The following is an 11605-nucleotide window of genomic DNA, read 5'->3' as shown; positions in this document are numbered from 1 at the left end:
CGACCTTCGCCGACCCCGCCCTCGCCTCAGACTCCGTCACTGGCCCAAACACAGGCAACACCTCTGAATCCGTCTTATCAACAACAGCACCATAATCAGAGTCTCTACCACCCTCACCAGGTGTGACGCGTTGATGTGGATGTGCTCGTGTGGCCGTCTCCCGGAGGGCTTTCTGACCAAGTGCCGTCTCCGAGGTGCTCCTACGATCGATAAGTCCGAAGGTTTCTTGGTAGCCGCTCCCCGACTCTCGCGAGTTCTCCCCCACCCCGGTGGGTTGCTTCGGAGTCGTCAACCCCTCTTCAGCTTCTTCAACAGCGGCCGCAGAAACGGCACCTTCTGCCGTTTCATGGATGCCAGCTATTGCAGTATCATCACCACCCCGGGAAGCACGTCTCCGTGAAGGCTCCCAATATTCGCCCTCTGTGGAACGCACTCCACTCGAACCCTCGCTCTCACCCTCAGCAATTGACTTACACGCGCCTGTCTTCCCGTAGTCTGCACTCGATTTCCAAGCAGGTATCTGCGGGCTCCTTGCTGGCAGTGCATCAGACCGTGGACACGGTCTGCACGTTGACAAACTGTCAGCATATGGCTGGCGACGGCACTGCAAGCTTGCTTGATGGGCAAACGCTTTCGGTAAGAGACCCCAGACAGGTCTCGATGACTGGGAAATGCTCGCGTTTACTGAACCGGCACCATCATTCCGGCTGCCGGCCGGCCCGGCTCCGCGAACCGTTAAAAAAAGGTCATCCGCAGATCGACACCGTGAAGAAAGCCTCCGGACCCCCCGAAGGCTGTCTTCGCCGGCAGCGGAAAACAATTTGCCCAGCTGAGGTTGGCTAGCTGAGCGGAAGCGGCGCAACGTCCCTTCAAAAGACTGTAGATGCTGTCCCAAGCTCTGGACACGCCGCCGAAAATGCTCGATGCACTCGTCCGAAGGGCACTCGTCGTCAGACATACCAGCAGTGTGCCACACCCCGCCGTGAGGTCCATGTTCCACAAGAACAACCCTCCGGCTGCTCTCGTCATCCGAACGACCGCCCTGGTAGCAAGAGTCCGGAAAGCATATACCAGACTTCCCGCGAGGCTTCGAGAGATCCCGCTCTCTCCGCTCGCTCGCGATAGTCCCCACGTACTTCCCTACGCTGTCGAGGCGCCCTCCGAATGGCAACGCGTCCCTCACAGGGGCACTGACCAAACAGTCCGGGAGCGAGAGACGCGGCTTCTGGCACACTGCTACGCCTGGCGTCGCCGTAAGATGCTCGGTTGCAGCAACAGTTGCCCGTCTGGCACGTTCCGCTGCTCGGGCACTTCTTAGAGTTTCTTGCTTCGAAAAAGACTCCGACGCCTGACGGACAATCCCCTTCTGCTGCTGCTTCAGCCTCGCGGTTGCCACCCGGATAGTCTCATCCCTTCCGGATGAAAACAACGCTTTGTAAACTTCGGCCTTTTTCTCTTCCGGATTCAACGGCTGCTCGGGCTCGCCTCTACGTGACTGGCTGCCCGTCTTGCTGTGCAACCAGAAAAAATCCAAGGCGGGTACTTTCGTCCCAGTTGTCCCTGCCAACGAAGGCCGCAGAGGCTGACATCCGGATGAGGAAACGTATCTGGGGGACTGTACCGACGACCCAAGTGAACTGTCACTGGCCGTCGCGTGGTACGGCCCCCCATCACGCTGGAAAAGCCGACTTTGCTGTGTCCCACTGGGAGGCCGAGAACAACTCTGCCCGCTGCCTAGGGCCCCTCGCGCCGTTTGATTCTTCCACCGGCTGGACTCGTCTGAGCTAGCACCGCGGGCTGGCAGGAAACAGAATTGGCGTAAACACAGAGAAAAACAGTCCACGTGCCCGCAGCGCGGTGGACCATACGGTCTGCAACAACGCCTGCTGAGTCCTCCACAATCTCATCTCTTCACATCATCACAGGCACCGGCGTGGAACATCGAGAAAAATTCCGAAGGTGTACACGGATAGCTTGAGATTTGCTAGCGAAAGCAGATAACTAGCTCTACGCGATCACTGTCAGCATCGCGTTGGCAAGATCCGGCACCACCGAAACCCATACGCAAAAGCAGGAGCCACCACCGAATTTCGAAGAAATCTGTGCACAACTCAACACCCATTTGAGCGTACCACCTCTTACCGCCATCGGCTGTGGCACAAGGTCTCCAAAGAACAGAACACTTTCCCCTGCACCCACTTCTACAACCTGGAGAGTACTCCATAAATCTCAACCGTCGGAACAGAATCTGTGATTTTGAGACAGTGAAACAAACGTCCTGTACTATCCTCGCACCGCCGTTCGGCCACTTCTTACCTGAGGAGCTCGTTACACTCACGTCACTGGAGCTGACGGACAAATCGACATGAGGCTCGAAACGCCGCGGTCTGCGAGGCGACTGCGAGCCGAAAGCAAACGTAAGCGTTAAAGCGCGCTTTGGAAGCTGCTCCTGGTACGTATCCAAGCGAACGGGACGTCTCGCCGCTCCGCTATTTCGCCGGGAAGCCACCTGGAATCTTCTGCAGAGCACGCCGTTTGCAGGGCCCGGAGAAGGCGAGCAAGGAGAAAGGAAATCTGCGCCGCAGCTCGCTCCACGGCTTAGTCGGTGACGCGGAGCTTGGCTCTCGGGAGACACCTCAGCTCGCCATTGACAGACTGGGGAGTCAGGCGATAACAATGAAGACGATGATCCCTCGGAGACCACAGGTGAAAACGAGCGTCGCCGGGGCGAACTGTCAACTGGCGTTGAGGGATTTACTGAAAAGACGAAACCAACAACAAGTCCAGGGCGCTCACCAGTATCTCGCGCAAACTCTTCGAGACATACCTCTACATTAGTGAGCGCTTGGCCAACAGTCCCTGTCCGTAAGCTCACCCGGTCACGACTACTTCCGATTTCCGAGCACCGCGTGACAATAGAGAAACTCAGCAGCTTTTCCGAGCTGCTATAACTAAATGGACCGCAGCACACAAAAATAGAAGACAGGTACGGAACTGCGCAAACCCGTTAAAGGCAACTCAGAGAGCTTACGCGAAGCAGGAAGAACAGACGAAATGAAGCGGCCCAGTAGCGAGCCGGTTCCTCGGCGCACTGCAGTGCGAGTTGCAGTGTCTGAGCGAGCCTTCTCAGTCAGCGACTGCGTCGAAACATGACTACTTGCCCTTGCACCCATTGACGAATTTGAGCTATCGCATCCACTACCTATCAAACAATGGAAGCAGACCAGCAGGCCGGCGAGCACTGATGCCACGCAAAAGCGGAATTCCGCGAACAGCCAGAGAAGGCGGGAAGGCCACAACTCAGCTCAGATCGTGCGCTAGGCACCCAGCTTCGACACAGTAATACCGATTATGGTATGCCAACTGGGCAGTCACAGTTCTTCACCGTCTCATTTCCAGTATATAATGTATCAACTGGCACAGAAGTGATCTGCTCCAACACACGCCGTCATCTTCGAACCGAGCGGCAGAACTGCCTATCATCCAATACAGGTGCTGTGTGAAAGTTATTTCCCTGTTCGTGTGAACTTTAAGAAGCTCTAATGATGTTGAAGAAAATATACTCTGAGTCTGGAAAACATTCCGAAGAGGAGTTTCAAACGGAAGGGTATTTTCACTCCTACTTTGAGAAACAGAGAGCTCCTCTACCATTCAAGCTTCTTTACTCTCATCCCAACCATGCAGACCAGCGTGTACTGCTCTGCATCCCGCCCCAGTCTCGCACAGTGCGAGACTAGTGGTCGCTGCTCCCACAGCCACAATATGTATCATGTGGTGTTCTCTGTGTAGTTCCGGCACTGGCAGTAACACCTTCAGTCCCTCCGATGCCCAACCCGAATGAAGCTGTACGGCAGCTGTACGACGTAAGGTGGGCGGTGAGCTGGAAATAACTGCCCCTCCACGCGTGGAATCAGTCTCCGACAGAGAGTGCTTCTTTTGACACGAGAACCGAGCTTGCTTGTCCTTTTGGGTGTGATTGTAATAGCATTGCCAGATCAGCGGTATGGTCCTTTTCCTTGTGCGTAACTTTGTATGTACGTCTACTATATATCCGAGTCGGTGATGCGTGGCCCGCTCTCCCCCCAGAATCACCTCCCGTGCCTCCTGAAGATCCACAAAGGGATAACGGCCGATGTAGCTGGGCCGAAGCTGAGAAAGCGGAGAGCAACCTCAGCCCACGATTACCTTCGCCACGTTCTACACCGTGAACTGGCACGGTCTGAAAGATCGGTGAAAAAGAAGTGCTCTCCGCCACGTCAAGATAAAAGATGCAATCCGCCCACCCTGCCCCATCTTGCTGTCCGTAGAGCGGCTGTAACGGCGGAACACTCGGAAAAGAATTAGAATTGAGCCACTCCAGATCCGGTTGTTCGCAGGCCTGCATGCAACAAATGAATCGGAACGTTAGTCGAGGCACCTCACCAGTTCAACAGAACACTCGCAAGCGAGATGCTACGCAAAACAGATGCATCCGGCGTCGCCTGACGTGGGCTGCGGGACAGAACCCACACTGCCCGGAGGAGACCCAGGGGGTCGGCCAGGTATCAGCACGAGAGATATGTCGCGGACGAACGAGCAGCACTATGGTAGTCCTGGCTGTAGACGTTCTTTGCCGCGCAGAGTAGTGCAGGAACACGTAGGGAAAAAAAGAAGAAACGGTCTCCCGCCAATCACGACGGACAGTGGAAACTGGTAAAAATTGCCAGAGAACTGAAGCCAACCACAAAGACCCGGACCCCAAACAAAGCCCTGTGCTTAGTGCTTGCGAACAAGAATCCGTAGCTTTCTGTGATTCTCAGGAACCCGAAACAGCAACACAAGGCAACCGCTCAAAGTCTGACTCGCGGGGGCAAAGCACGCCAGGTCGGCAATTTGAAAGGCCAGGGCTTGTAATGTGCCGTTCAAATGGTCCCTGAACGCTGACTTCTGAAACCGCTCGTGCACACGTTCCTCCTGTGTTTCCTCTTGGCTGTCTCGAGCCTCTTCTTCCTAGTGTCAAGTCGAAACGTGAAGCGCCAGAGACCAGGTATTGTCCAGATGAGGGTGCTGAGTTACGTGCACACAGCTGGGATTACTGGGTGCAACTGAGCCTCCCTTGCCGAAGCAGCAGAGCTTCATGAGGGCCATGGCTTGCCGGCGACACATGAAGCTTGGGAAAGTAGGAAGGCGATGCCAAGCTAGAAACATTACGTGATCTTGTATGAAAATCCCAAAAGGGAATGCGGCACTTTAAAGTCCCATGGTACCCGAAAGAAAACACGTGCCACTCGGCACCCGACGCGCACCGGTGAACTCTACAGCACGGTTCCCTCTTCCCCCCACCAACACGATTCCCTCCTTTTGGCCATACGAACACCCAAGTCATCAACAAAAAACGACACGCTGCTGAAAAACTTGTCTATTCAGCGCCCTCTCAGGTTAGCAATCGATCATCATCAAAGTGCTCGTCGTTCCACCCAAAGGCGTTGAGGGATCCGAAGGTATGCCGCAGTTGCCTTTCGAACACCGCTGTGATCCTAGTGCTGTGGAACCACACGCGTGCCCTATAACCTCTCCACGCCGCTTGAATACATCTCGCCTGAGCACACAGTGAAGGTGAAACACCAGCCACGAGACTCCCCGCGCCAAGTGAGACCCCCTTGACTCCAACCATATCCACCAAAGAATACCGTCACGTGCTACATATTGGGTTATTCGTTGAAGTAACTACAAGCAATAGCCAAGCACAAAGATGACGGGTTCGCTGCGGTCTCTCCGAAAGCAATTTCCCCCCCCTGGAGCACTGTTCGAATAGGAAACCTGTTTTGCAGGTGGCGGATTCCGCTACGACCCTTCATCGTGCAGACCAACAAAGCACTCAAGATACATGCTTCACGTCAGCTTGCAGAAAACGCCATTATCTGTCGGCGCCCTTCAAAAAAAGGGCTCCTTCAAGAGAAACAATCACACTCCTGGGGTTCGGTCCCCAGTGTCGGACATCCGGCTTCTATGAGAGATCGACGTAAACCTCATCGTCCAGGCGTTGTTCCCCACTCAACGAGCGGCCACCTTTTTCAGAAATTTTTTTAAATTTTGTGTTTGCCGCGGCTCCCGAGATTCCCCTGCCAATGCTAGCCGAGCACGGTACGTCAAAGCCGTCATCCAGAAACCCTCCATGCCACGTGTTACAAACGACGATTGACAGTGCCGGCACCCCTTGTATTAGCTGTGGCCACAACCATTTTCCGCGCACGAGAAAGACGATTTCTTGTCAAAGCACCTCTGGTTGAAAACGGGCATACTGTCCCAACGCCGGGCCCAGGAGACAAGTAGCGCTGCGACCAGTAGAAGAGGGAGCTCACAGACGAAAACTCATCAACACCGGTGTAGGCGGGGCTAGTACGAGTTAGGTGGCCGTCCCGTCTTGGAGCGCGCCGTCACACAAAGTAGACCACCACAAACCAGTCCGCGACTGAGAATGAAGAGGGCTTCAGCAAAAATAAATGAGAAGTGTAGGAACTCACCTTCTGGTCGAGAAGTGCCGCTGGTTGCCCAGCTCGGGGAACATCCTGACAAGCAAAAACCAGAGCAGTCGCGATGTGTAGACTGACTTACTCATTCTGCCTGTCCGCGCTTCATTTCCGAGCACAATCCCTGACAGCGTTCGCCGATGCTTCACTCTCATCCTCGTAACAGTAGCGTGGCTCGAAAACGAAGTCCGAGACTGCCACGAAAACGGTACTGGGACACGTCAGGTGCAAATAACCGCGTCCGGTCTTTAACCGAGCGCTCGCACAGGGTAGACTAGCACGAACTACTCCACAGCTCCGGATGCAGGAGGGTCTCAGCAGACCCCTTGACCATCCGTGTATGCACACGGAAGTTCACTATCATCGAACCCGTGCTGCCGCCTGAAAGACACAATTCGCGAGTGCCGTGCTGCCCACGCTCGGAGTGCTGACCTGCAGCAACGGCAACTCCGCGTCGTAGAGAGAAAACCGCTGAACAGAACTGCTGCGCGAGACGGCGCAGTAAAGTGACTCCACATATAAACAGTGGTGGTCGTCGGCACTGCCGAAGTAGTTGTGACTACGCTCCTGGCAGAGCCAGGTCAAACCTCCGCACAGCCGTCGCCATATTCTCAGACAGTCCCGAATACTGAAGGCTTCTTGTAGCCTCGCCGTAAGTACCCCGCGGGGAAACACCCCTCGATGATTCGAAGCCCACATGGTCCCTCTATCGTTAGCCCTGCACCAAAGTCGCATTCCCCGCGCCCCCCCCACCTCCAAGGCAGAACCAAAGCTAGTCCCAGCCACTCAGAAGCTCGCTCACGTTCTGAGTCCACTGTGCTTTCTTCTCCAACCCACTGCCCCAGACGGACCTACCTCTTCACGCTTTAATTGGGTGACACGCTCAGCAGTAACCTCAATGTTGTCGGCTTTCTGAGAACTCCCATCCCCCGTGTTTATCGCCTCAGCAGCCAGCCGGCGCCTCAGCTCTTCAGCAGCAGCATGAGTAACATCCGTGCGCTCTCGCAAGTAGCTCGGTGGCTTGCAAGCCACATTTCGCGAAATAGCACGAGAAGTAATGCGGGAGGTGATCCGAGCTGCGCGCTGCTTCTCCTCGGCTCTCACCATATGCGCAACACCATCCTGTACCTCCGTTGTGTGCTTCGCTCCAAGGCGGCTCTTCCCCTCGCTGTCCCGCCCACTCTCCGCCTGGTGCCCGCGGAGGCTGGAGAGCATGTCTCCAGCAGCGACACCGGTGTTTTCCTCTCCCCTGTCTGCTGCTAGACCATCCCCCTGGAGTGCACCTAGCCCACTTGGTTCATTAATAACAGTCGCCTCCTCCGGCTGCCTAGCAACCACTACATTCGGAGATGATCCTTCACGGAATACCAGAGCCTCGTGGCGGTGAAGCTCTAACGAGCGTCCCTTCGACAACAGTTTCTGAGGGCGAAAAAGCTCCTCTTCTTGAGTCTTCCCTGCTGACGTCCCCACGTCTTCGAAAACTCTCTTTTCCGGCTCAGACGCTCCAGCACGTCCACACACTTCAGCGTGCTGCAGAAGGGCCGCACTAGCCTGGTCCAAATTCTTCTGAATCGGGTCAGCAGAGCCAGACAGACCCCTCAGTACACTTCCGCGAGGCGACAAACGTCGGGAAGCGATGTGAGACGCCTGTCTGGACTGCCTCCGAGAGGCCAACCGGCGGTCCATCGCAGCATTAGCCAGGGCGAATTGACTCGCCATTTGTTGTGAGGCTGCGGGACGACTCGTTTGCACTTTTGGGGTGGCAGACGGCGATATAGGAGCAGCAGCTGCACTAGTGTTGCCTGGCACGTCTGTTGGAAGTTCCCCTGCGGCCCTTTCAGTAGCTCCACCGGGGACAGACTGCGACAGAGAATCCGAAGGCGCACTCAAATCATGTGACTGGATCCGGGGGCTCGCGGCAGCGCTGGGTGCCACCGAGCCTGCTCGGCTCCGCAGCTGCGTGATGTTGCTGCACAGCGAAAATGAAGGAGACACCAGCATAAGCCTGAGCGACTCTGGGCTCGCAAACTTAGCTACAGCACCGCTGATAGAGGCATTAATACAAATGTAGTGCACTCCTGCGCGCGCTGAGCTGTCCAGGCTGTGGCCCTTGTGACAGACCATGAACGAAAACACACGGCATTGCTCATAGAGCTCATGTCCGAACTAGTCGCTGGCGAACACAGTACCAACAAGAAACTCGGCTTCGCTGCGGCGGCTCCCAATATACGATACAAAATGCCACGGAACACATCTATCACAAGCCACCAGAGGCTCGAGGCGTGGAGTGCCGCTTGAACAAGCACGTTTCAGTACTTGCCGCGGAACCAATTTACATGGGTTCCGCGGCAAGTACTGAACAAGCGATGCAATTATCATGCCGATTGAGACAGGGCACTACTTGCTGCAGCTTTTAACTTCAAGAAAAGAGGCCTCCCAAATTTACTTACATGGCAGCTGGAGCAACAGAGTAGGTCAGTGGCCGCTGAGCTCGTACTCTTGCTCTACGTATGACCAGTCCCTCAGAAGAGCCAGTACTGACAACGCTCGAAGGCATGTCCACTCCATCTCCAGTGGTAGTCGGGAGGTTATCATTAACACTCGGTACTGCTAGTCTTTGGCTGCCCATTCGTCGAGGACTCGGTACGCGGCCGACGTAGACGGCACCCGCGTCGCCCGGTGCTCCCTGTCTTGACACAGCATCGGACTCCGGTCCAGAGACCTTCTGGTCCACAGGTTCCACCGGAAACGAAGCATGATCGGGGCTGGTCAGGTTCAGCGAACTGTCACCAGAGTCAGTTGGCGCGGGAGGAATGGCCTTCTCTCCTTCTGCCGTGGGGGCAACTGCGTCTGTGCTCTCCATATGCTTTGCCGCGGTTTCGCGGGTCGCCATTCTGGCTTAGAAATCCTCGAGAGATCCCCACGAGTTAACCGGGAGAGCGTCTCCTTCCCATGACTGCAAAACCTTCGCACTTCCCGCAGGGTTCTACTGACCCGACTCCTAGGTTTCAGTTGGACCGTGGTGCATCGAGACTGAACTAACCAGCACAGCCGACTGAAGGTTTGTTATCGAAACCGTGACAACACGAACGGGAAAAGTAAGTGAGACCGAACAAAAAAGTGACCCCACCAGGAGGCGGTCGACGCGATCGACGCGGAAGGGCAAATTACGTGACCCGCCGAAGGTGCGTTCCGACAAATAGCCCATGCGACGACCCAACAGATGGTATGCGACCTAACAGAAAACGACAGAATAACCTATCTAGAAGAAGGGTAACTGCAGCCGGGTTAACGTGCGAGAGATCATTACAGAAAAGGACCCTGACTCCGACTTCGAGGCAAACAATACCGCATAGCAGCCACAGATTAGCTAAAGAGGCGTGACCGCGCCTTCATTACGAGCGTAACGCTTGCTATCAACAAAGGGAAGAAATCACAGTACAGACGTTGAAACACGGCGACGTACCTACACGTCGGTTGCGGACCAACAGAGGCGAGACCCACTCTTAGACGTCAGAGTAATCCAAAAAGACGGAGAAGTTACTACTGGACGAGAAGTGGCAGCGGGAGGCGTGCAGAAGCGTTAGTCCATTCAGGGAAGAAACTTCTGAAAATGCTGCCCCTGTGACGCGCGGGAATGGTCGTGGAAAGCCAGCGCATGAGATCACCGCAGCATCGACCGTACTGTCGCCGCTGCCGTGTACACGGCAATATGGAACTGCGCCTCAAAAATGAATACACGGGAGCCTAAAAAAAGCCTACATTTATAAAAACTGACAAGACAGCAGTTCACGCGAGAGACTGCTGTGCCCTGGCCGAAGGAATTGCGCGCGAAGTCGATTCCAGTTCGCGACGGAAGCAACACAGGATTTAAAGACAAAAAGCGGCAAAAAAAATTCCGAGTCCGGAACTCGACGTGAGCCAGGGACTGAACGGAAACACAAACCCGAGGCACAGGGGAGTCTGGAAGTCGCCGCTGAGCTCGCCGCTCGCCGCGCTGCACCAGAGAAGCCAATCGGAGAGCGAACCTGATAGGAAGTAGGCTTCTGCGTTCTAAATACGTAGGAACGAACCCAAATCGCAGCGCGGGTTCCTGTCTAGTGTCCTTTTAGGCGAAAAAGGGCTACTGCCTCTTCATTTGCTGCTCCTGCTCCTCGTGGGCCCTTGTTCAGCCAGACAACAGCTGTACAGTTTGCATGCTCACTGGGATGTATGGCTGTCTAGTCAAGCCAACCCAAAAGAAAAGGCCAGCTGGCAATTTCGACCAGAAACACACTTTTTCCATACTTGGGTGCTCCAAGCGGCGAGCTATGTCTTAATGGCACTGCAGGTGGGGGGGCAATCATGGTAACGGACTGCATCACCTGCAAAACAAAAGCCCGGAAGGAGCAATCGAAGTTGGTCTCAGGAGCGGAATCGATTCTCCTAAGCTGGTTCCGTCATCCACTGCGGCCCCCTGTGCCGGGCCACAGTCGGCGTGCTGAAGTGAGGCGCTTGAAATCTGCGAAGATGTCATCGGAGAGGTCCGCCTGCACTGACAACGGTTCCAGACCGCCGTCGATCTGGAGAAAATTTTCTCGCGCTCCGACATGGAAGGAGACATGTTTGGGTATGTGGAACCTTGCACCTCGTGTGCTCGGGGACGGCTTCTTACACGAGTGTGGGGGGCCTCAACATCAATTATCTGCTCCAACTTTTTGCTGTGATATAGTTAACACACAGTTAATTGTAGGGCTACCGGAGGGAAGAACGAACGCGACCAAGTTGTCGCCTCTGTTTGTCAACTCACCAAAATGACACAGTTCATTTCTCTGGCCACCCAGTTGATAGCGGCTGCAGAACCAGGATGCGTGTTCGGAGAAAAGTCAGACTACGTGGCTTCCCACCTTCCTTCAGAAGCCATCCAAATTCACCGGTGCCCGGATAGCAGATTCACAGGTTCATCTGTCGGAGGATATGTCAACGCTAGAATATACAATGAAGAATGTCGACTGCTTACCACCCTCGGGCGGATCTTCTCGGAAGGAACTAATCCTGAAATTGAATCTAAACTGATTTCCTCCCACGGAAAATTTGGAATCGGCAAAGGCTGCAAT

General features: G+C 55.0%; 2 protein-coding genes across 2 annotated transcripts in view; both read right to left on the bottom strand.

Moving 5' to 3' along the window:
• Positions 1–90: 90 nt before the first annotated feature.
• CSUI_005387 (proteophosphoglycan related) lies at positions 91–10785 on the bottom strand (the record flags this gene model as incomplete). Its single annotated transcript, XM_068065563.1, has 7 exons — positions 8960–10785; positions 7312–8478; positions 6504–6548; positions 4186–5578; positions 3032–3202; positions 2317–2757; positions 91–1797 (listed from the first exon to the last, which is right to left on the bottom strand). Coding segments are annotated over exons 4-7 (2517 nt in total), but the record flags the coding sequence as incomplete, so codon positions are not given.
• A 32-nt stretch (positions 10786–10817) lies between these two features.
• CSUI_005386 (retrotransposable element tf2 kda protein type 1) overlaps positions 10818–11605 on the bottom strand; it is a gene marked incomplete at both ends in the record, with an annotated part of 1610 nt that continues 822 nt past the window's right edge. Inside the window, 2 exons of the mRNA XM_068065562.1 lie at positions 10818–10873; positions 11509–11605. The exon at positions 11509–11605 is cut by the window's right edge and continues 822 nt beyond it. Coding sequence (XP_067922461.1) covers positions 10818–10873; positions 11509–11605 — 153 coding nt within the window. The remainder of the gene's footprint in view (positions 10874–11508) is intronic.

Source organism: Cystoisospora suis, assembly GCF_002600585.1.
Source record: "Cystoisospora suis strain Wien I chromosome Unknown contig_2606, whole genome shotgun sequence".
NCBI lineage: Eukaryota > Apicomplexa > Conoidasida > Eucoccidiorida > Sarcocystidae > Cystoisospora > Cystoisospora suis.
This window is presented reverse-complemented; position numbering and strand designations above follow the sequence as displayed.